The sequence below is a fragment of the Asterias amurensis genome, chromosome 12, assembly GCF_032118995.1.
Source record: "Asterias amurensis chromosome 12, ASM3211899v1".
In the NCBI taxonomy this organism is placed as follows: Eukaryota; Metazoa; Echinodermata; class Asteroidea; order Forcipulatida; family Asteriidae; genus Asterias; species Asterias amurensis.
In genome coordinates this window covers 19,416,679-19,442,755 of record NC_092659.1, presented here as the reverse complement: position 1 = coordinate 19,442,755, position 26,077 = coordinate 19,416,679, and the positions used below count along the sequence as shown (strand labels likewise).

General features: G+C 36.4%; 1 protein-coding gene across 2 annotated transcripts; it reads left to right on the top strand.

The window, feature by feature from the left end:
- The first annotated feature begins 50 nt into the window (after window positions 1-50).
- On the top strand, window positions 51-25,377 carry LOC139945046 (filamin-A-like). 2 transcript variants are annotated; one of them, XM_071942300.1, is made up of 19 exons: window positions 51-1,450; window positions 3,174-3,375; window positions 3,857-4,136; window positions 5,175-5,289; window positions 14,893-15,062; window positions 15,436-15,543; window positions 15,923-16,081; window positions 16,494-16,635; window positions 16,915-17,085; window positions 17,520-17,666; window positions 19,362-19,487; window positions 19,865-20,011; window positions 20,161-20,268; window positions 20,503-20,688; window positions 20,899-21,003; window positions 21,473-21,649; window positions 21,906-22,055; window positions 22,481-22,648; window positions 22,797-25,377. In XM_071942300.1, the coding sequence occupies exons 1-19, from the start codon at window positions 1,057-1,059 to the stop codon at window positions 23,039-23,041; spliced, it is 3,300 nt and encodes a 1,099-aa protein (XP_071798401.1). In that variant the 5' UTR covers window positions 51-1,056; the 3' UTR covers window positions 23,042-25,377. The 2 variants fall into 2 exon arrangements, with proteins under 2 accessions (XP_071798401.1, XP_071798402.1); XM_071942301.1 differs by lacking the exons at window positions 51-1,450; window positions 3,174-3,375; window positions 3,857-4,136; window positions 5,175-5,289 and adding exons at window positions 7,213-7,802; window positions 10,645-11,536 and having other exon boundaries at window positions 22,797-25,376.
- The last annotated feature ends 700 nt before the right edge of the window (window positions 25,378-26,077 follow it).

Below are 26,077 nucleotides of genomic sequence, written 5' to 3'. Positions count from 1 at the left end.
TGCCATCAGTGTATGTTTGTCTGGCTCATTGCTTGTTTGTTTGTTTGTTTGTTTTGAAAGGTTATTTGATGGGTTTGATTTACCTTAAAATTTGATGCAAAAACAAGAGTTGGAAATCTATACCACTTTTGACACTTGTTTGACAATAATTGGGGTTTTTAATTAAAGGAACATTATAAACTGAATTCCAAACTAATGGTGCTTCATCAGAAAGATTAAATTAATTTAAAAAGGTTCAATTAAATTGACGGATATTTTGTGAATCTCTATGTATAGAAAACATCTAGTATCTCCTATTAATAGATACTTCACAAATGATACACTAATATTCACAAAGCGTTATTAATAATCAATACATGCAGCAGGCGACCTTTGGGTTTTACCTTCACCAGGCGTGTCTCATGGACTATGCACAAGTCACGTGTCTCTGTATGAATACGTGCGTTGCATGCAGCAGGCGTTTCATCCGCATGGTAAAACGGGAAATGTTTTTAGCGCCAGAAATGTCATTAACTGTATGTATCTGCTGGTACATTCATTTGCAGCTGATATTGGGTTTCGGTAAATTTGCAGATTTGGATGAATTTAGCAGTTTCGGTTTGTTGAGATTACATTTTGATTCGAACTGATTGCTTTTATTTCTGAGCGCTCTGGACAAAGTATTTATTGGTCCAGATAGTGACAGTTTTTTATCGTACACTTTTAGAAATCGCGGTATAAAACAACATCTCATTTTGAATGAAGGAAAATGGCGAGTAAAGTTGACCGCTTATCTACATATTATTATTATGTTTTCTGTGTAATTCTGCTATGTTCACGGTGAGTAACTCTGCAATTACAGTGGAGTAAATTTATTACCGTCTTGTGGTGCTTTCCCTTCTCTGGTTTATCTCTCGACGGAACGCGGTGGTATTTACTCAAGGGGAAGGAATTAAGAAGTTGCAGAAGATCCGGATTCAGATATCTCCAATTTAAACTACGACAGTTTGAAGCGAAATACGTCGATAATTGTGCTCTAACTTTAAGTCGGGAGTTACTTCAACGAAATCAAGCATCATGTTTACATCGAAATCTCCTGAGATCATGACGCTGCCTGCTCCTGGGAGCGAATCAGGCGGAGCGACCCAGCAGTCACCCGATACCAAGCCCACTGAAGTATGGGATGCACAGGCGCAAAGATGGGTTGAAATCCAACAGAAAACATTCATGAATTGGTGTAACGAACAACTCAAACCGACCGGGAAACGCATCGAGAACTTCCGGACGGATCTTGAAGATGGGTTGGTCTTGATAGCCTTGGTTGAACAGCTGACATCTTCAACTGGCGGGGCACTTTATAAGAGACAAGGTCGCTATTGTAAGTACCCAAAGATGAGAGCCCAGAAACTGGAGAATGTCACCCATGCATTGCAGATGATTGAGAAAGAAGGCATCAAACTCGTTAACATCGGTATGTATCAATAGCCAAAGTTTTGTTGTAGTTCCTCACGTTGGTTAACTTCCTAACCCCTTCTCCACTTTGATTTTATTTATTTGTCACAAGTAGCAACATTTCATGAAACAATATTGATATTTTGGCTTGAAAAGGGAGGCAGTCATTTACTAAATATTGCACACTTTTCCGTTGACGGTGTAACATAAGAAACCATGGAAACGAAGGAGTACAACGTGATATTAGCAATACACCAGTAATTGTCACATTAATTTATCTTTACAATACTCAGCCTATCTGTATCTACATATCGTCGCCATTATTTAGCCTTCTGCATAAAGTGCAGAGTTAACTCTACAAACAGTTAAGTGGACTTTAATACAACAGACAATGACGATGTCGATTTTGGCTTCTGATGTCAATACATATGTTGACTTTAGAAGATCAACTCAACTCCAGTTATTATTTCATATATCACTCTGTCTGCATGATATTGATGCTGATTAAACAGTTCATATGCAATCATACATTTCTCATCTACTGGGAGTTCTCAGAATACTACAAATATATTTTATATCTTGGTTGTTTTGTTTTATTTTATTTTAAAAGACAATGCATCCATGGTGAAGAATATGAAGTATACAAATATACTGCCATCATGTATTAAATTGCTCTAATCTTTTGCCATTCGCACTGTATTATTAACATTTCCCCCCAAAAGACACATCTAAAACCCTGCAACTGCCATAGATATAGTAGACACACAAACAACAAATAATAAAAAATCCAAACTTAGCAGCATTGAAAAACATGCAGAGCTATTAAAGCCAACTTTGTGAATGCAAGGATTTAGAATCATATTTGCAAACCGAAGAAAAAAATTGTTCTAAATAAACAAGACGTAGAAATTTGTAAGAGGAAGTTTACCAATTTTCAACTAAAGAGCTCAAGGCCAACTACTACAATTCCAGAAAAATGGATTAAAGCAAAAATTTGCAAAATGTAATGACTCAGTAAATACTCATCAGCACTCTGCAACAAGTATTCTTTGTAAACAAACCATTACATTGCCCAATCTGCTAATTTCACAGAGATAAATTTGAACTGTTCCATGATTTCATCACATCTTATAGTGTCTGAATACATTGTACATGCCATCTGTTATTGAAATAATAACTGTGAATAATATCCAAGTATTGATTGTTTAAATCATAACAGCTTTTACAGCTTTCTATGCACCATGACCTTCAATATTCACTGTAAATTTGCATTCTGCTATTCATGAATAATGCAACAACTGTTTGTTAAGGTTGTTGCTTTCTAAGTTCACCACAGACTGCAAAGGTAATTAAAATAATTATGTTAGCTTGCAACAATCACTTTGTGTGTTTTTTGTCTGATATTTTTGCATAAGGGAGGCATGTACAACAGTGTGTCTGTGTTTGTTTAACAGTAGAGACAAATAAGGATACAGCACAAAGTTATGATAAATAGGCTATGGTATGGAAATATAGATGAATTATGTCTAAATAGATATATTTCCAAAAAAAATAACAAAAGCTGTTACCATGGGATCGAGTTTGTGAATAGTCATTAATGTAACCCTATTGTGTTCACTGATTTAAGTCTTTTTCACTCATTCCCAAGAACTTTTGTTTTACTTGAATAATTATAAATATTAAATGCACTGTTTCTCCTGATCCTTCAGTTATCTGATTTAAATCCTTTTATCTCCTCCCAGGAACTGAAGATGTAGTGGAGGGTAATGTTAAGCTGATCTTAGGACTAATATGGCGCTTAATCCAGAAGTATCAGATTAGTACTGGATCAAAGCAGACTAAGGTACCAAGCAAGAAATCCATGCTTAATTGGATAGATGCTGTACTTCCAGACAGACACATTTCAAACTTCACTACAGATTGGAACGATGGAACTGCACTCAGGTTGGTAAGAGGGAGAAGTGGCATAAAAAAAAAACATAAGATGAAGTTTCTAAGATGCAGAAGCCAAAATTGATCAAGACAAAGTGGCATATTGGTCAGAAAAATCAATGCTACTTTTAACAATTTATCTTAAAGTAGCCATGTGGAAGTTTGCCTTTGACCACAAAGATACATATTAAATATCTTCAACAGACTTTTATGTTTTTTGTCTCATTCTGAACATACATTTATATAGATGGCAGCACAATGAAGCTTTGTTACTTTCCATGTATTATTACATAACTAAAGAAAGCTACAACATTTTGAAATATGAGTCTGACACCCGCACCTTTCAATTTTTACTTATAATGCTGTGTCAAATTCAAAATGAGTGTTTTGTACTTTATGCTGTGTCAAATTATAGAGTGTTTTGAGATACTCATTTAGTTTGATAAAACACGATATAAGAACTGCATAATATTATTGTTATTTGTCCACACAGTGCCTTGATAAACTACTGCGACCCAACACTGATGACAAACTTCAAATCTCTGAACCCTTCCAATTCCCGTGAGAACTGCACCCATGCCATGCAGATGGCTAAAGATAAGTTTGAAGTTCCAATGATTTTATCTCCTGAAGACATGTGCCATCCTCAGATTGATGAGCTTAGTGGAATGACGTACTTATCATACTTTCTAAGGACAGAGGGACCTGGATGGTACAGCACCCTCAACTGGGTGCGGAAGAAAGTACCAGAGCTTAATGTTCATAACTTTCAGGTAAAAAGTTGTTTTAGTTATTCCCTGGCGTCTCGCCCACCAAGCAAAGACCTTTGGAAATTAAATGTTTTGATATTTTGTAGGGGTTTTCAGGTTGAGGAGGGTAGAGAAGTCATGATTTCTTCCCCAAGCAAAAATTAATCCACCCCCAAATCTGACTGCCACCTCATATGTTTATAATATTCAAATGTTGAAAAGGACACTTCCTTTGGAAAATGTTATAGGAAACTTCTAAAGGGGCACTTAGGCCAAGACCAGGGGCAACTGCAGGAGGCAGTGGCCTCTGTGTAATTCTAGGCCTGATATTTGTTAATTGTTTGTGAACTTCATCTCTAGTAAAAACTCTAAACGGAGGCTTAGAACAAACCAAACACAGGTGTAGAATGTGACACCTGTAGTGAATTACATCCTTCACAGACTGAGGGTGCTGTGTACAGACAGATCAAAGTCCAAAACGGTGAGCAATGGTTGCCAAATCACCTGCTGAGTACATCCAGTGATGTATTATTTACTGATTCATAATGTACGGACATTAATGATTACCCAGAATAGTACTTTACATTGTAGTATTGGTCAATGTTTAACCGCATCTTTTTTAAATATTAACGATGAATTGTTTTGGTGACGAGATAATAAGCTTTATTCTATGCTGCAATCTTTTCCATAGATTCTCCAAAATATTCAGCAACTTACAAGAAAAAAATAGTCCGAGTCTTTGAGGGTAATTCTAGTAATAAAACAATAAATATAGATAATAAAGTTGAAAAATTTATTTGTACAGAGAGGGTTACTCTTAAGGGGCTTTCCCTAAAGATTAACAATGTGAACTCCAAATAAGAAGTTATGTAACAAGCAAAGAGCCAGTAGTCACACTTAACTGAGATGAGTCAGTAAAAACATACATCCAGTAACAAAATTAATGACAAACTTTAAAGCCATATCATGAGAAAATAGTGGGGATTGCTCTTGACATTATAAACTCAAGAAAGTTTCAAAACATGAAATCTTATATGTTATGTGTCTTTGTTTTATTTATAGAGTGATTGGAATGATGGGCGTGTCTTATGTGCTTTAGTAGAGGCTGTAGCAGAAGGAACATGTCCTGAATGGAGGGACCTCAACAAAAATGACAAACTGGCCAACTGCCAAAAAGGTAATCTTAATCTTCATCATTTCCTAGAGATTGAGATAACTTGATCGTCTGAAACTAGGAAACATTCACACACAAGGTGGCAGCAGACATACTGATAAATATCAATTTTTGAAGTTATCCAGTCAGTTCACATGTTCATCTCAAAACAATGGATTCTACCAAGTAGGCTCTAAGGCAAGGTCTGCATTGCATTTAAACAAGTTTTTCAAATACCATATCAATCTATACACACAGAGATATTTGCCTGCCAGAAAATGAACCAAAAGTTTAGATCACTCATTTTGTAAACATCTTGACATTTTCATCAGCCACTAGTTTTTACACCTTAGGCACCACTGATTGGACCCAAGTTTCAACAAAGTTATGAGTATAGCGCCCTCTGTTGTTTTGAAGTCCACTTTATTTCTAACAACTGGAGTGGTCTTCTAGGCCATGGCAGGAGGCATTCAATACTTTGGGGGTTAAAGCTGACTTGATTTGAGAAATCAAAATTAGAAATGTATATATATTATTTCAGGTTATTGGAATGAAATTTACAAGGCAAACTATAAATAGGATAATTGTTTTCAGACTGACTCTGTTTTGAGCCAAGCCACACAAGCTGTTCAGTTTATACTTGGCATAAACAGATCAATAATTTGACAGCAATAGATTTGGCATTTAGCTCTGCAGGCATTTGCATGCACTCCATAGTCTGGGTATTTTTCTCTTTTATCTAAACAGACAGTTATTGCAGAGCAGCCATCTTAGTTTTTGCTCATACATTAACAAACCAAAGTAAGGCTGGGCCGCAAATCAGTCTAATCCCTTGCCATCATGAGAATCGGTATTCATTAATGCTTTATACATACACGGAAATTGATACAATTCTTTAAACCTATCCTCTTACAACTTGACCCAGGCTATCAAATATGTTCCCATCTTTAAAGGGAACCAACGCTACTCACAAGCCTCAGAACCTTGGGTCGTGTTTTTGGCAGTCTTCATACAATTCAGGTGTCGCTATAACAACAAAAGTCATTTACAAGTAATCCTAACCACAGGCCCCATCATAACATTTGAATAACAGTCACTGTAAAGAAAAATAACTTGACTTTCACAGGGAAAGAAAGGCTGTTCATTCAGTGGTTTCACTTCATAGAAGTCCGTCAGCCGAGTATTACAAATATTTATTGGGAACTCTTTTTTTACTAGCCTTGATTGAATGATACAAGTGTATAATTTATGTATCTTTTACAAAAGTGAGAAATCTGTTTCTCAATCATTAATTAAGATGTGGTTACTTGATTTTAAAGTCCACAGAATCCCCCTGATCAGACTTAAAGGTGTCTTGGTCGAGCGGATTGAAGAACTGAACTCAAGCTCTGGTGTTTGTTTCAGCAGAGTTGGGGTTCGAGTCCCGGTCTTGACACTTGTGTTCCTGGGTGCAGCCCATTTATTATAATTGCTTTTCTCCGGCCACCCAGGGGTAAATGGGTACCTGTGAGGGCAAACATGGTTCCTGTGATTGATTTAGCTTGGTGGTGCATATTTGTTGCCCATGGAGCTGAGAATGGTTTATGGTTTAAGGAATTAATAAAATGGCCCAGTGACCATCCAGGGGTAATATGTTTGGAAGCTCTTTGAGCCTCCTTTGGGTGTGTCAAGCACTTTATAAAGACTAGTTATTTATTCATAATATAAACTTTTTTTAGGCTAGCATAATACCAGACAGTTTTCTTTTCTCAGACATAAACTGACCAATAGTCCTCCGACCACAGAACTCTTTTAAGGCTAGTCTAATATCAGAAAGTTATCACATCCAAGCTCAGTAGCAAGTTTGATCTTCTCTTCTAAATGCTTTAGCCCTGAGGCTGTGGGAACAAGTGTGTATTGTCATCTGGGAAAGTTAGACAACAAGTTGTACTCCTGGCTGCCAGGTGATGCATGAGCGATCCTTAGGAATGAAGTAGTCTATGCTGGTCCTATTGTTAACCTACTCCACCTATACCCCAAGAAGTATTGAGAATCACTCAGGCATGAATAACACAACTACTGTGGTTGCTTACCTACTCAGTACAGGGACACCATGCAATATTCCACGTATATGTTTTCTTAGGGCTGCGTTATTGACATGAGTTGGTCTACCAATAGTCATTACTAGTGACAGCCTCATCTGTCTTACGGAAGTGTTTTGTTCTCTAAGTCTAACTGTCAGAATAGCCCAGAACTGGTCTTTGATCTCGCCAGTGTTTTTTTATTTTATGGAGTATATACGACGTGAACAGGTTACATCAGGAATCTAGAAACACACTGGAATATACCCCGTTTGGGGTTTTAAAGTTTTATTGATCGGAACGGAATGGCGTTGTTATAAAATCATGATGTTTGTTGATTGGAGAAAGTAACTTGCAGTTGGGAGTTCAAGGCTAAGCACAAACTCTACAAGTTCTGATGACTCCTAAGAAGGATTTATAAATACCACTTCCCTTTAAACTGCATTCAACTAGAGGCAGCCTTAAATCTTCAAAAAGGTAAGAACTTCATTGACTCACTGTGTACCATGAAAAAGTCTTCTGTGGTTTAGATTTGTTTAATTCTTATAACAAAATTATCTTTAAGGCATAATTCTTAAAGAATATTTTGTAATACTAATTAAATAAATTATTTTTAAACAAGCAGGCATTTTGTTTTTATTTGGCATGAGCTTTACCCGGTCATTTAAAATAAATTTTGTTAAACTATTTACATATTTTTCAAGATAACTACCAGAACTCACAATAGCTAAACCTCAATTGATGGCTCCAGAAATCAATCCAAATGTACACTCTTCTGTAACCCTGTATATCTGAGACTGATGAACCATGAGACCATCTTCCAACCCTGTATATTTTATAGGAACCATGCGACCGTCTTCCAATATTAACTTGCCTCAGTCATCTTAAAAGTCAACAAATGATGACATCTGACCAAAACTTGTTTTGACCTCATTAATTGAAAATCACATTAATAAATATCATATTTAGCTTTTATTTTTTGAAAAATTATGTTTCAACTAAATTCTTGTCCATTGATTTCCAAAAGTTATTTGCCCCTCCCACTCAAATCAAATAGTGAAAACAATCTACATTGCTCAAACAAGTTGTATTGACTTTGCCAAGTGAGTCACTGTACGCTGTCACTGAAGTTGTAGTTGGGTGTGAAATGAATAGTATAATTGCCTAAGGAACTAATGGAATGTTACAAGTATTTAAAGATCTTAACCAACTCAAGCATTGCGTCTGAATCTTGTCCTTGTCAACCTAAAGGTAGTTCTAGAAATCATCAAAACCACAAGCACTGTATACTCGTACTTGGCAGCCTTTTCTAGTATTTAAAAAAACCTTGGTAATTATCACAAAAGAAGTGACTTGTAGTATTTTAATCTGAAAGCTTGTTTTGTTTTAAGTGTCAATTACCACCATTCATACTGGAGATGGAAAAAACACTTTCCATAAGTTGCACTTCAACAATTATTTTGTTTATTTTTGTTTGTTTAAATCTCTGTGACTTTGAAAGGGAACCAAGGCCAATCCAAAAACACGCCATATTAAATAATTTGATAGTTGATACCAGTTTAAATTGATCTACATTCCTTTACTCAAACTGTAGCCCAACCTTTTTGTGTATTTCCATTGTAAGCTGTTCTGCTAATGGACCCCGTTCACCATATGCATCTGACCTGAAATTCTTGGTTTCGAAATATTTTTTTACAAAAGAGAAAACTTCAAGGTTTTCTGGACATTTTGTTGAAAATCATGGAGACAAATAAAAAATGACGATATAAGTCAACTAATCTAGCTTTGAGTTATGATCCAGCTATCGGGTAGATCAATGTTTCACAATTTGTTTTGGGCTGGGCCTCTTTACTTTATCTGTTTTTCACCTGCAACCAAGTCCAGATTTGGATGGTCTGGTTTTCGCTTAATAAGAGCACCTTCCAAGAATGAAAAATATTGATGTCACTTCAAAAATGAAACTATAAAGCCTCTTGCTCCTACTAAACTGGCCATGGTTTCTCTAAGTGAACTTCTGTAACAAAATGTACAGAATATTTCAAGTGAACCAATATGGCTGCCATGGGAACTATTTAAGCAGGTTAAAGCAACACCAAGTCACTCTGCTATTGTGAGATGGTATTCAACTGTGGTTAGATTCAAGGATAAAGTGTTGATGTGTGGGAAAATGGGAAAAGGTTTGACTAAAAAACCCTTCAAGTATTTGGGATTCATAAAAAGGAGTTTCAAGTGGAGAAAATTATAATTTTACAAGTGAAAAGCATTTGAGGGAAACAGGTGCCATGTGTTGAATTAAGAGTGTCATTTGTGTTTTTGTCTTGTGGAGGAAAGGGTACTATGAACTACCCATTACAAAGTTATATTGAGTGTACTGTCCCTTTAAGCTTCTGTAGTGGGTGCCTTTTTGGCTATAAATGGGTCCAGGGCACAGAATGTCAATATTGTTTCTATCACATTCCTCTTTAATTCTTTGTCATTTAAATCAAGGGTCTAGCCTTTTGCTATTAAATTGAAAGTTTGAATAAACTTTAAGTATACATGACTGGAAAGCCAGTTGTGGGAAACTATCACTCATTCTGAGGTAGATTTTTTTCTACTTTCACACAGTGTAGTGGAGAAGTTAATTCATGATTTGTTTGGGTGAAAGGTTTTGGGTATTGTATAATCAAGGACAGAGTCTTTGTGAAGTACTTTGGCTTCCAGTTACTTCTGACACTTTTCAGATATTTATTTGTTGAAATAGTGGTTTTTTTTTCCACAATTCTGTATTAAATTTGTACTGCTTTTCTATAGTCTGTCTGTACTGTTTTTCTTCTTTTTTAAAGTTTTAAACCTGTAAAAGTGTGAAGTGACTTTGAGCAAGTGCACAGAGTGTGACGTATTAACTTTGGAGTGTTTCGTTCCTATGTTTCTATCTGCTGTGGCTTGAATGCAATTGTTCTTGTTTTTTTTAATAACAGTGTGACTTGTGTGTGATGCATACTTCAACCCATCTTCACAAAGCTGTTAAGCTAAACAATGCTAAGCACAAATGGAAGGGAACCAATGAACAGACACACTTTACTGTGCTTCAATGCTAAGCATTTTTCTTGGCCGAATATTGCTTTTGCACATCCTAAATATTTGTTCACCATTTTTACTGCAGCTTTGAATTCATTAAAGCTTTGAACAGAAAAAGAAATGAAATTTAACTTGTCCTGGAAATACACAAAAACGTCCCAATGTTGACTAGCTTTGTGAAGATGGAATTTCAAGTTCTTTTTTTTCCAGCACTTGTTATTAATCTTGAATTAACCTTTTCCCCATCATCCCACCTCAGGTTTTCAAGATATCATACACTGTCATCGATACACTACCTTTAAAGAAACCTTAAAAAGACCCAATCCTGCACAGTTTTCCATCATCTTGCTGGGGTTGACTAACCCTATCCGAGGCCAGCCAAATGCCAACAGTGGAAGCAGGACATGCTAGTAAGATGTCATCCCATTCAAGTTCATCTTCATCATCAACACAGAGGAAGAAACACAAATATGGTTCCTCCAGTCATGTACAACAGGGACCTCAAAGTTTCTCTGTCCAAATGCAACAGGAACCACATCATCGGTCGCAGAGTTCCTCTTTTCAAATGCAACAGGAACCACATCATCGGTCGCAGAGTTCCTCTTTTCAAATGCAACAGGAACCACATCATCGGTCGCAGAGTTCCTCTGTCCATATTCAGCAGGGACCTCAAAAGTCTCAAAGTTCTTCGTTCTATATGCAGCAGGGACCGCATCAACAGTCGAAAAGCTCCTCGTTCCATATTCAGCAGGGACCTCAAAAGTCTCAAAGCTCCTCGTTCCAAATGCAGCAGGGAGCTCAAAGATCACAAAAATCCTCTGCCCAAATGCAGCAAGGAGGTAATCAACGGTCGCAGAGTTCCTCGTTCCATGTTCAGCAGGGACCTCAAAAGTCTCAAAGTTCCTCAGTCCATATGCAGCAGGAACCTCAACAGCGTTCACAAAGTTCCTCTGTCCATATTCAGCAGGTACCTCAAAAGTCTCAAAGTTCCTCTATGCATATTCAGCAAGGAAACCACAGGTCCCAAAGTGTTCCTGTGATGAAGCACAGTAATGGTGGTATTGGTACAAACCATGGTACCACTCATGCTACCACTACGCATCATGTTAAGAGAAACACTTCAACTGAGTCTTCATATGGTCACATGAACGGTATGTTAAGCAGCCATCATGAGTTTGCTCAAGCCGGGAGTAGTAGCCTAACTAGCTTAACATTTGTAGCAGCTTACTAACTTAACACATCCCTGTACAGGCCTGTATGTTTCGTTTTTTGAAAAGGGCAGAGGCACCAAGGCATTCAGTTTCTCCTTGATAAATGGCTCCCTATAAGGAAATTGTAAAGTTTCTACTTCAGCATTTAGAGGGCAACAAGGCTGCAATGACCGGGGGCAAGGGGGGGGCATGGAGGTAATCGCCTTCGTTCGTTAAGTATCGGGCCTGCCTGTCATCGAATACATCACATGGTTAGCAGAGGAAGGACTTTTCACCCTTGTCTAAAATTTAGAATGCCAGCCATCAGGATAATAAAGTCAATTTCAAATTATAGGTCAACATATCATATTGTTTGATAAGTTTTGATCTTGTTTACTAATCAGAAACTAATCCTAAATCTGTTAATCTGATTTAAGAGCTTCAATTTTGGTGTTGGGCTTTTACTTAGAATCATAGTCTCTGTGTATAGTGTGGCTTAACAAATTTGCTAACAAAAAACGGGGAAACTTTGCTTTCAATTTATGTCATGTTTCAAACTGTTTAGTTCTTGTTTATGATTTCAAGTAATTGATGATATTCTTCAACACAGAAATAATTAACTTGATGTCATTTTACACATTTTTTTCTCAAAGTTTTCTTGGTCTGTGTAGTGCAAAAATAAATATGATTCATGATAATTTTGTTTCCCATAATCATATCGAGTAGCGAGTATCGTTGCCTCAACTTTTTGTTAAAATGTTCTCACTTTAGGTCACTAGAATTCTCTCTTCATCAGAGGGTTTAAGCCACTTTTCTTTCATTTTGGTGAAGCATGTCACACAAGCTGCAAAATATTTAAATTTTAGCTCTGCAATAATGAAGCATTGAAATATATTATTGTAGGGCCATGAGTAAACAATCCCACACTGTGTCCTATTGTCGAGAGGTCCTTGGTTTGTTCCTTTTATTGGATGTAGGCCATGCCTAGTGAAAGGTCAGACAAATCCACGAGTGGAGTTCAGGTTTTTTGTTAATGGTAGCTTTATGTTACTTTCAAACAGCATGAATAATTTCCCCATGATCCAGCTGAACTGTGATATTGACAGGTTTTGTGCATTTATTATCAACTCAGTGGGGTAGCATATATTCAACAATTGTAGGGGAAGTAGAACGTCAAGCAAAAAACATCTACAAATTTGTGAGGTGGAAATAACATGAAGAGGAATGCTTTCTGCAGAAAAACAATTGAATTCAGCATCAATATGAAATATGCACATGTTGTTTTGATGAACATGAACAAAAAGGGAACATTTTTCATGGCCAGGTTATCATTGGGGCAAACAACGTTCTTTGCAATTTGTGGCAAGTTTTGAGACCACCTGCCTGATGTGCAAGATGGTTGGAATGTAAAATTACACCTTTTTGTATAGCTTCAAGCTTTTTTTCAAATTCAAATGAAAACTTTATATAGACTTCTACTGATGGAGGAGATTGAAGAACACTTTTTTTCAAAACAGCTTTTCTAAACTAAGGATCTTTCCAAATTGCCTGTCATTTTTAAAGTGACTTAAGTAGAGGTAGAGGGAAGAACCCTAAGAAAGTCTTTTGAAACAGTTGGCCAGGCCTGTCCCATCTAAGAAGGGTGTGTCTTTAATCTATTTCTTCTTTTGAACTACCCCATCAAATTAAGAAAGTTTTCATTAATGTTTTCAAAACATCTCTTTCTAAGGCAATAAGGAAGAAGTTTCCTGTGTAAACTGAGAAAGTGTTCAAGATGTGACTTGAACTCGTTGCACTCTTGTTAGTTTGTCTACTTGTGTGCATTGATGCAGAAACAATGTTGATTATAACACCATGAAGGAATAAATCCATGGTAACACCATGGGCCTCATAAGTCATTGCCTGAAGTGATTTGTAAATAGGCTTGCATGCCATCGCGGTTCTACCCACTTATAGGTTTTATTCACAGGGAACAATCGACTCAAATACCCTAAGCTACTTAAAATCTCTCAACCGAGCCCATTGCAGTATACTTGCAGGTAAACGTATACATCATAACGCTTAACTTGTCATACTAAAAGACTGTATGTATGACCATGGAGGAGGAAGGTGACACTATGCCAAAAGCCAGCAGGAAACGCAGCGTTGATTCAAATGCAAAACAGGGAATTGATCTATAGAGGGATTTGCAAAGCATTAAACCTGGGGCTTGTAAATCACTACATAGAGACTCTATACCCTGGTGAAAGTAACAAACGCTTCTTGTGCTGTGTGTGGACAGTTATCTTTAGTGGTGCTGGAACCGAACATTGGTTTACTTGAAGTGGGTGTGTACAACATTATTGGTGAAAATTGTTCCTAAAAAGGACTAAATGTTGATCATGGAAAGCCAACAAAACTTGATGTTTGAAGCCAGGATCATTGAAGTGTTCAGATGAATAGAGTGGATTTAACTTGTGCATTGCTTGGTGACTGTGTAAGGTAAAGATGTAATGTCTGAAACAGATAGACTAAGTGTTTTGTATAGAGTACCAATTAGCAGCACTAACTGTCAACTTCAACATTTGAGTTGTAAAAGTTTATGCATAATGGATCAGATGTCAAGGCTCTTATGTTGTCTTCCAAAGTGGAAAAGGTACTTGGGTTGAAAAGGGTTTGTATCCAGGATTTACAACCACAATATGTTCACAATTATAGAAACTATTGGGAGGTGCATTGGTTCATTTGTTGAATGTTATCAAAGAGTTTGAGGTTCAAATGTTGGTGAGGCATTCTGCTACTTCACGGTGAGCAACTGCCATATTTAAAATCCATGAACCCGATCATATTGATATGTTTTGTTATTGTTTTGATGTTTCACTGCTTTTCAAATGTTGAAGATGTTGATGGATATTATAACCTCTAAATGTTTTCTTTAACAGCTCTAACATCTTTCTTTTAATATTAACATCTGCTTTTAGACTCAATAATTTGCCTTTTTACTAACACTAACAATTGCAAGATTTCTCCCTCTCTTTGTGAACAAAAAATTATGTAGAGCAGAATGCATTTGAAGAGCGCCATCATGTAAGCGGCCTATTCCAAGGCACTTAGCAATGTGGAGCCAATTAAGGACACAAGAGTTAAAAGAATTTCATGTGGAGATGACAAGTGAAATTATAGACTAAATGTAAGCAGATTCAAAGAGCTAAGTCTTAAGCTGGCTTTTAAAGATCCATAAAGAGTTGATCATTCCATAGCTTTGGTGCATATCAAACAAGGTCATCCACTTAGCATGTGCATTTACTACTTTTGTGGTTGACACTTAATTCCAACAGGTCTTGAAGCAGGCAAGAAACTTGGCATTAAACCCACCCTGAGTGCTAGGGAGTTTACTAGCCCTGATGTAGATGAACTTGGGGTTATGTCCTATGCTGCTCGCTTTCAACACACTGCACCCTGGCCAAAAGAAAACTCCTACGTCTTAAGTGAACCCCCACCACCCAAGGTAAATACTCATATCAACCGATGCACCAAATACTTCCTCATTAATTGAATTATGTACTAATGTGAAAGAAAATTTAAATGATTTGATTATATTTGAATTTATTTGGATATAAAAAACAGCAAGAAACATTTTATTATTTTTTCTCCTGAAGACAAGCAGAGTATACTGCCGAAAGAACAAGACCAAGCCGGCTCTTTTTTAGAGTGAACACTGCCTCAAAGAGATTGAGTACATGTTTGTTCTCGAAATAGTCTATTCTTATCCAGGATCAGGATAGTATTAAAGAAAAATGATTCATAATGATGACCTCAATTCATTCTTCCTTTTGTGTACGTGTAGTTTGTTAATATTTTCCATTTGTATTTACTTATAGGTACACTGGGCGGAGTGTGTCCAGTTAACAAGCGTTCAAGTACAAGACAAAGTCACTCCAGGACACAGTGCTTTGAAGAACACAATACACGGCATTGTTAATGTTCCAGTGAGTATCATCAATTTGCTGATGAATGTCCTGAGCTTTCCCCTAACAAAAAATCCAGAAAACAATTTTCAAAATATTCCAAATTGTACTAAAAATATCTGTTAGTGCCCTTAGCACAATGAAAATGGCCTTGTCCCATTATAAAGTTGAAAATCCTGGGGTGGATTTCACAAAGAGTAAAGACTAGTCTTATCTTGAGATAGGACGAGTTACTCGTTCTAACTTGGGTCTGGCCAAAAGTTTTAAACAACCTAAAGAGTCCTAGGACTAGTCCCAAGTTAGGACTATCTTTGTGAAATCGACACCTTTTAGTTTTCTCCTTGCCCTAGACTTGGAAACTCAAAAGAAAGCTTCTCCCCAACTATCTGTATTTTTGCAGGTTGTTCTGAGACTGCATGTGATTAATACTAAAGCCACCCTCAAGGATATCAGAGCAGAACTTCAAGCCCCTGGGCAGCCAGTTGCTATCGCCTTAAAGGCAATAGCAAGTGATCAAGTTGAGCTGACATTTGTACCTCTGCAAGAAGGACTCCACAAGGTGACTATATATTGGTTTATTTGATGACTTGAGACTTCCAGAATGGCACTGTATGATTAGGGTGTTGGTTTTAAATGTAACAGTGCTCAGTATTAATACTATAGGCACTATAGTTTAATCTTTTCTCTCAATATGTACACACAAACTATTGAAATAACACCATAGAGCTAGACATAGAGGTTGGTAGAGTGTCTGCCGTTGATCTGAAGGTCTCAGATGTAAGTCCTGCTCAAGTAAATTTTTCTTTGCTCGACCCTAAGTCAGTTGCCTTGTGCTTTATAACTGGATAAAACTATTGAGAGATGTTTTTGATGAAAAAGAAGAAGAAAGAAAGTACTAAGGACAGTTACAATGCTTGAGATTGGGTTGAGGTATTCTAGTGATTAACTTTCTGTAACTCTAAATCTTACAGTTGTCAATATGGTGTCGAGATGACGTCATTGATGGCTTTCCAATTAATCTCATGATTGAACCTGACAAAGCGTCTTATCCAAAGAATATCCGTATTGGTACAATGTCATCAGCATCGGTCGGAGAACAGTTACAGTTCCAAGGTAAGGCTACAACCAGGGCCCAAATTTATCAAGCCTGTAAGCACAAAATCATGCTAAGTACAGAAAGTATTGCTTAACAGAAACAGATAACGTGTAGGTTTACATTGGTTTGACTTTTTTTGCTACAGCAAAGACATTTTTATCAAATCTCTTTTAAGTAGTGTTTGTTCTGAAAATAACTCAGGGTTAACAACTCCAATACTTTTTGTTGCAGAAAGTTCTGTTTTTGGTCAAATGTTGTCGACTAAACAAGACTAATGATATTTTCTTGATCTTTAGTTGACGTGTCGGATGCTGGTTATGGTGAACTTCTAGTTGAGATTAATAATGGCTTCAACCAGTTACCTGTACGCATTGTAAGACAAGGAAAGGTGTTCACTGTACATACACAGGCCAAGGAATGCGGCACTTACAATGTGTTTATCAAATGGAATGGAGAAGACATTACAGGTAAGTTTTCTGGACTAAAAAAGCTGAACCCAACAAAGTTTGTAAGCTGGTGTTTGTGCTGTTTGTTTTTTGATTGGTTGAGGATAGGAAGAACAGAATTATTTTAATACAATTGGGTTAGAGAAAGCTGAGAAATTAAATGGCTTCATGTTTGTGCCAAGCCTTTCTATAAAAGTTCCTAGAAATTTTAAGGGTTGTATAGTCGTTCATCTGTATTCTTAGAATTGACACTGATGTTTGTGTGCATAGTGTTTGTCAAAGGGGTGTCTGGGTGTCTTTTGGACACCTGGTTTTAAATTTGGACACCTGTTTTATCTGTCATGTAAGTGTATTGTAGGTAAACATTTTGGACACCAAGTTTTTAACTTTTCAGGACACCCTTTGACCAAATCCTTGTTAATAAAACCTTGTTTGTGTGTATGTTATATTTACAGAGGACCCTATGAAGATTGAGGTTCATGATGCATCACAATGTGTAGCAACTGGAGAAGGGTTATCTAGGGCTAAGGAAGATCAACCTGCAGTCTTTACTGTAGATACACGCAGTGCTGGAAAGGGAGAACTCAGAGTCATTGTGGAAGGTTAGCATTCAATTACTTGCAATTATTTATTTGTTTTTAAAGTGCTCTGTATTTTAATATTTTATCATCTCTATTTTTTATATTCATGCTTTTATTTCCTCTATTTTTATTTACCTGTTGTAAGCCATTTGTTGGCGTGGTCACATCGCTTTTATTACAGTTTTTTATACTTTTGCCTTACTCTGGACGGCCCCTGCTAAAAAAGAATTATGTACGAAGACTTAAAATAAAAAATTAATAAGGCTTACTGCCTCTGGGCAGTAGGCAAAAGATTTTATATGATTCAGGAAAGAGAATCGGAGAAATCTGAAACTTTTGTGCTGTGTCCTGTCGAGACATACAGCCTAAGGACATTTTTTTCAAGTTGTGCAAATGGAAATAAACCAAACAAACAAACGAACTACTTGTACGAAGATCCCAACAACACTTCATTCTTTTTGTGAATCGTATCAGATCTTAAGTATTTGTAACTATTCTAATATTGAGTCCTAAGGCTACCTAATGCAAACAGCAGCTATAGGTGGGTGGAGCATAACCTTGGTTCGACTAGCTACTATAGCCATTCATCCCACGCAGACCCATCATTTATAATCATTACTTACAAGCAAAGGATACAGAACAAGTTTACAACAATCAAATGTGACCTTCCATCACAAATGGAGAGTATCAAAGCAAAGATACTTTTGTGGTTCGGACGCGCTGGATAGATAAAGGAGTGCTGGTATTTGATTGTGAAAAGATTTGTAGAACTTTTTATTTTTGCACTCTGAAGACGCGTCCCTTTTGCATTGTGTTATGTTTAGGGGTTTTATTTCAATGTTATTGTTTTGTGGTTAGCATATGTCTTTTAACTACTGTCTAATAGTTTTCTGTTCTTTGTTGTTTTTGTTTGACTGTAGTCTATTTTCTGTTTATATGTTAATGTTTGTTCAAATTCTTTCTATCATCAGGGAAATTAATTGTTTGTTTTATATTTTTTAATCTTGTGCAGTTCTTAAAACATTTTTTTTGGTTTCTCTGTTTTTGTATTGATTTTATTATTTTACTTAATTTACTTTTAACATATTTTATAACTATGCACTAAATTTTGTTTTCAGAATTAAATACTGTTTTACAGATTTTGTGCTTTTGTATTTTGCTATTCAAATGGATTTTTTGTTTGGGTTTTTCACACCTGTGGTACGCTTTTTATGACTATGTCTTTTATGAAATGTTCCACTTCACTGGTTTGACTTTGGTACACACCCTTAATGTAAATTTGTTGACCTATTCAATGGGTCTACGTGATCATCTATTTTTAGCTTAAAATGCTGTTTCTTTTTATTGAAATGCTCTTGAACAGACTGGTCCTGGAGAGACTGCATTATAAACTCAATAAACTATTATTTGTATTTTTATTAATATTTACTAAAAAACATTTTGACCCTTGCAGAGTCTTTCTTGAATGCTTAGGACTCTGGTATGGTTGAATCGTCATGACGTTTTTAGTATTCATACCAAACAAAAGTCTTTTAGTTTGCTAAGTAGTTTCCAATCACAATTTTTTTTATTTGTTCTACTTGCTTGTATTCAGTTACACCTTTATCAATATCTAAGCCAGAAAATTGGCACAGAATTATCTCGCTGAGCAGAAACCAGGAAGTACCTAAGCTGCTATTTAAATCTAACTTGAAACTGGTACTTTGTTTTCTTCAGGCCCTCACTCTATTGCTAAGTGCAGTATTGATAAGAACACCAGTGGGACCTACACAGTCACCTATATACCAGTTGAAGTTGGGCTATTTAGCATTAAAGTCACATGGAATGGCAAAGACATCTATGGTATGTTGTTCAATTAGGCTTTGGTTCTTAAAACTCTAACCACCTCAAATCACTATTGTGTTTTCGATTGACTTTGCTGGAGTTGATGGTGCATCACAAAGCACTCACTATGTGTAATGATTAGAATAATATCAATCTTTTGCTTTAATATCAATGAGTGTGTTATAATAAGCTACTCTTGATCACTTCGGTGATCAATTGGTACAAGTCACGTTCCACAAAGACTGATAAATTCCTTATAATAACAACATTAAAAAGTCACTTTATGGAATGTAAATAGAGAGTTTTCATTTTTGCAGGTGAATTCTAAAGTGTTTTTTTGCTAAAGTTTCTCTTAGTCAACTTCAAAACATTGAATTTTTTGTCTCAATATTCAGGGAGTCCATTCCATCCCAAAGTGACGGATCCGAGAAAGGTCCGAGTTGTAGGTGGTCATGTCCCCGGAATGGGAGACAATGGAATCATTAACATGACACATAGAAAGGCTTATCTATTGGAGCTCAGTACAGCGGAGGCAGGACCAGGTAAAAGTCACTCTCCTAAATGGTTTGATGGAAATTAATAGTTGATGCTCTTTAAACTGCCTTACATCATTATTACGCATGGGTATTGAGCCACTCAAACTAATGTGACTTCTAAAAAACTAAGCAATTGAATTTTCTCATCCATACAGGCAAGATGGTGGCTGACTTACAGTTGCCTAGCAACAGACGAGTGCATTTGCCGATAGAGTTAGAGGCAGATGGCAGAGCAACCATCCGATTCGTCCCTGAAGAAGAAGGTAAGAATAAATCCACCAGGCTCAACATCAGTTGTCTTTCAGCTGAACTTGTTTGATCAGTATGTCTTAGAGGTGCTAAGCAGAAAGGAAATTGCTTAGCATGTTTAAAAAACTGATACAAAGGTGATTAGTGAACTGGCTAGAGAGTTTAATGAATTTAAACCCAGTTTCTTTGATTAAAGTGGTGTTCCATAATTCCCAACCATTATAGGTTGTTTTAATTTCTTGTAACAGGTGACTACATGCTGAGAATACTTTGGAACGACCACTTGATCAAAGGTTCCCCGTACAGGATGACATGCAGACAGAAGCGGGTACCAGTGGACCATACAAGAGTCCGATGTCATGGCCCAGGTTTGCAACAGAGTAAAGTCTCACAGCTGAGTGAGTTCTTCATCGACGGCTCCCAGGCAGGGCCAGGTAAATCAACTTCTTTCTTATCTTGTAGTTTGCACTGGGAACCAACCACAATCCTACGCACCTTACACACCATATTGGCTGGTACCTTTTCTTCATTGATGCCGACAACATTATGGTTATTGGTTGCTCTTTTGGTGAACTCATTAACTCTAAACCGTTCCTGCCTTTTCAGTTGAACTTGAATTGTTTTTATTCAAAATCCATTTGCAGGTGTACCTAACCTCAGGATGAGTGGGGTCAAGTCTGATATCATGGTCACCCTCATCCCCCAAGGGAACAACATCTACAAGGCAGTATTCACCCCTGACATTGCAGGTATGTCAAGAACGTGTCTACTCCTTGTTTATAACATTCTGTGGTGGAAAACTAAATCAGAAACAAAAGACTTCAGTTGGGTTCTTATTGTGATACCCATCAGTGGCCTCAGAAAACTAAATCAGAAACAAAGGACTTCAGTTGGGTTCTTATTGTGATACCCATCAGTGGCCTTAAAGTTATTTTCCTCAGCAGTCCTGATATACTTCACAGAGGCAATGAAGGCGATTGCCCTCATGCCCCTAGTCATTGCATTGGTGCCATTGAAGTGCTCCAGTAGAAACTTACAATTTCATCATAGGGTGCCATACCTTTACCAAAGAGAAAATGCCTTGGTGGCCTTGCCCTTTCAAAAACGAAGCATACAGGCCTGATGATGCCCATCAGAGTGGCCTCCATGTTATTGTACCCAGCAGAACTTTAGGAACTACCAATACTCTCTTATCATCTCCTCTTCCATGTGTTACAGGTGCGTACCTGCTTCATTTGACATGGTCAGACAGACAGGTTCCTGGATCACCATTCAAGCTTAATGTTGCTGATGCTGCTCATGCTAACCGTGTCCATGCAAGCGGTGCAGCCCTCAAGACCATCGTGGCTAATCAGACGTCTAGACTCGTTATTGATAGCAGAGAGGCTGGATCAGGTACGGTCTCAACAATTGACGTCAATTTGATTTGTTGTTTGTGGTTGGGGGGGGGTATGGGGGAGGCGATTGAATGGAGATCAGGTGATGGTGGCGACACCAAGAGTGTCCCCCATAACAATTTGAGGATGAGGCGGCCTTGGACGCAAGTCTTTGCTGAATGATGATGATAGACGAACTGCTCTTGTAACTGCTCTGAAAAGATGTGATCTAATTGAAAGATGTATTAATCAATCAGCTTTTGTTATTCCTCCAGGTGAGTTAACAGCTCGTTGCGTTGGTCCCAACACAATGGCAGAGGTTCACATTGGTGATAATCGCAACGGAACATACTCTCTACTCATCTCACCATCTGAACCTGGACGACACACTCTGGAAGTCAAGTATGGAGAGGATCACATACAAGGTTAGTGCTGTAATAGCTTATCAGATTACTCTACAGACATCTGCATCCAATTCCTCTACAAAACTCTCAAAGCATACACTCAAATTAGTAAAGTTGACTCTTGATATAAAACGATGGGACTGGCCAAATGACCCCTTTATAACAGGAACGCTATTTAGTAAAAGAAAGAAAAACAAAGTAGGAATAAGATTCAAGACTTTAGTTAGTACTCTTTATAGGCAGAACCTCTTGGGAACTTTGCTCATTAAAGCGAGGGTTGACTGTACTCTCTCTTTGTAACCACAGCTACAATAAGAAAATAAATATGGCCAGATTCTGTTTAAAACATGTTGGGGAAAGCAAACATGTCATTACAAGATGGGTATACTTAAAGCTGATACTTCTACCAAAATTAAGAAAGAAATGTTTGCCTATTTTGTCCTCAGGGAGTCCATTTCTCCTTCGAGTAGCAGCACCACCTGATGCCAGTAAAGTAAGATGTTTTGGACCTGGTCTTGAACATGGTATACTGTCATCATTTAACGGCCGTTTCATCTGTGAGACTAAAGGTGCTGGGGCAGGACAACTCAAAGTACGAATTCATGGCCCAAAAGGTATGTTGGTCATAATTCACAACGGTTCTCCACTGTTCTCTTTGCCCCTTGATTGCTGGTGGATCACAGCGGTTAATGCCAGAGTCCACAAATATTATTTATAAAAATAAAATAAATTTACAATTTTTTTTTATCTTTGCTTTTCTAGGTGCCTTTAAGGTTGAGATGAGACGCAGTGATACAAAGGATCGTACGATCGATGTTCGCTATAACCCCAATGAGAGCGGCGAGTACGCCATCCAGGTCAAATGGTCAGATAAACATGTTCCTGGTAGTCCATTTATAGTTAAAGTGGTAGAGAATCGTGAAGAACTACACACCCTGAAAAGAGACACGGCTAACGGGAGACAGTCCAGTAAAGCCATGACTAACGGATGGTCTGAAGAAATTTGAGTAAAGGACAATCAAAGTGAACGTTATTTCATTACAGGTTTGGAATTGATTGGGGTCTGGGACTGCATGTAAAAAGTTAAGACACTTCTAGTTGGAAATGGGGACCTCATACATGGGGATTAAGCTGCAAGTATTTGGGAGAAGATTGAAGGGAAATCCCCAGAAAAGAAACTATGTATGTTAGACCTTGTTGCTTTCTTATTTAAAATCAAAAAGGAACAGGTGCAGGTGGAAGGCCTCTCCACCCTGGCCCTTTGAAGTCCCAATGAATGCCACGCTTTGTATATTTGGCTACCTAATTATAAATGATTGATTGTGGAATAAAGCATTCGTAAGTAATATATACAAAGATGTACTTCATAACGTTTAAGAAAATGTAGTTTGTAATCATTGCCATGAAACTTGGACATTATTAAAGAATTGTAAGAAACATTAATCTATAATGTACAGAGTAACATTTTGAAAGATGGAGTTTGGGAAAAACTTGACTTTTTGTGAATGGTGATGCTTGTATCTCGCACGTAAACCTTAATGCAACAGAGTGTTTTATGTTCGAGCTAACGGTCAACCAATAAAACAATTATGACATTTATGGTGAATATTTCAAAAATATTTTGTTTTATTTTCTAAAAACTTGATTCAAATTAATTTTTGACTGTAATAAGCTGAAGTGGTTATTTGATAAACTGATTTGAAGTGTTCTTTACATTTTTGAACACGAATTTAACCAATTATTGTTGCTAGATTGGTTTAGTTTTGTAAATATCTGTATTCATCTAGTAAACCTACAATGTGAGTTTGAGATGCAGCTTTGTTTTTGGAAACAAGAACAATTGTTATCTTCTCTGAAATGTTGATTCTTATTCCAATTCAGCTAATTTTAAAATATCCACAAAATTCCTCACAAAACATTACCTTCCACAGTTTGGGTGTTTGTTTGTTTGTTTGGCTTTGGGTTGTTTTTTTTAAATCTTGGAATAAAATTAATGTATTAGACCTAAAAGTCATGATATAGGATAAAAGTCTTCCTTGTACATAAGTAATTAATTTCAATTTTATCAGGTTTCTAATTATTTATCTATTACTATTTGCAGGTACATTAAAATAGCTATGAAACCTAACAATAACACTAATTGTAAGCAATAATAAAAAATAGTTGTTTTTTCGCTGTAATAATACAAGAAGGTACATGATATTGGCCTTTCATCGTAACAAGCGGGCATTGTAGAGTTTTTGCTAACTACTTGACAATTATCCTTTTTTTTAAGCAACATTTTTCTTTTATTTTCCCCACTTGTTTGGGACATTGTGAGAATCTTTTGTTGATGTTTATGGAGGTGTTAAACTACATTGCTTTGTAGTTATAGGCTATTGGCCTTTCTTGGGTAATTTTTTGTTACAGAAGACGTCAAAGCACTTGTGTAAAACTCTGGTAAATTTCTACGCAACACTTTTTCTTTCACTAACAAAGGGCAAAATCTAACTGATTTTAATTACAATTCAAACTTTAAAAAAGAAAATATGAAAAAATTGCCGATTGGTTGCATTTATGCTTTGTGTATATTAAATAGTGTTAATGATATGCATTTATTATTTGCCATATTATTGTAATTATTCAGTACTACTCACAACGAATAGGTTTAAGAAGTAAATAGAAGTTTGTATTTTATTAGTAAGAGAAAAAACCCTGAAGAGCTGTCATTTTAGATTTCTTAACATCGCACTTCAATTAATCATAGCAGTGACAAGTTTGTACTACATGTACACTCATAAACTAAATGGGATATTCGCCATGCGAAAACAGCGCCCTCAACATCAAGATGGTAATTCATTATTTTTAGTTGTCATGGTGTGTTTGTTTTGACCTAGACTGGTTCCCTGTCCTTATGTGCAAGGATAAGGAAAGGTGTTGGCTTTATATGTATACACATGTACATCAAATTAAACTGTGAATCTCCAGAACCATAAAAGCTATGTGAAAATATGTGAGGTCAAAGGTGGTTATGTACGTGGGCTTTACAGCAGATCTCTGGCTGTATTCCTGAGCCTCGTAGTGTGACGTCAGATGTTCACTATTCAGGCTAGTTTTGACCTACTTTAAAAAAAATCTTTGTTACATTTACAGTATCATTAACAACTTCATTTTTACTGTATCGCTCCAAAAGTTAATTGCTAGATTTCTTATTCAGTTTGAACTGACATGTTATTTATTAATTGTGTTGCAGTATGAGTTAATAAACATCATGTTACATTATAACACCAATATGTACCAGTTATGTTATTGGGAAGGTCTTTTTAATAATCGCATATTTTGTGTGAAATTAAACAAAATAAAATTGGTCAACATCATTCTGGAAATCTTTGAAGTGTGTTTGAAGTGAATTATTTCAGGAATGAAACTTAAATAAAAATCACATTTTGTGATACAAATAAAAACACAAACACCATGGTTAAATATACAGTTATTAATAAAACAATGTTTTATTTCTTGCTTTTCTATTAATATCTGGAAAAATCACTTCTTATTCTAAATCATCCAACATTTTTGAAATTTTATGAAAAAGTAAGAAATTATAATAGATCTGGTAAGATTAATGTGTGAAAGGCACTAGGTTTCAATTATTACTCGTTGATTCGCTAACAATCTTAAAGGCATAAAATATAGTCACTGTAACATCGTAGCATAAATATACATAAAGTTGTCAAACATTGGTTGGTCTGAAACCACAACCATAAAGCGGCAACATTATTCTGTTTAATGATTGCTAATATACAAATTCATCTATAAGATAGGAGTACAAATTACTACAGATTATTATTTGGTTGTTTCTAACTTCAAAAAACATGATTGAATACTTCTTTTAAAACAGGTAAAGACAAAAAAGAGAAGATAAATCCCCACACACTTATAGTTATTTTGAGGAAGAATATGCAAAGGAACTGTTTTAAATGCTTCCGAGCGCCCTTTTAAAAACATACTATAAACATATTTGAATTATGCATGATTCGCTTCTAGACTTGTTTTTAGAAAACGGA

Bases quoted from the DNA above. Each gene is read 5' to 3' on its own strand.
- LOC139945046 (XM_071942300.1), top strand. From the start codon at position 1,057: ATGTTTACATCGAAATCTCCTGAGATCATGACGCTGCCTGCTCCTGGG. The intron at 1,451-3,173 runs GTATGTATCAAT...ATCTCCTCCCAG, and splicing joins CATCAAACTCGTTAACATCG to GAACTGAAGATGTAGTGGAG. The intron at 15,544-15,922 runs GTGAGTATCATC...GTATTTTTGCAG, and splicing joins ACGGCATTGTTAATGTTCCA to GTTGTTCTGAGACTGCATGT.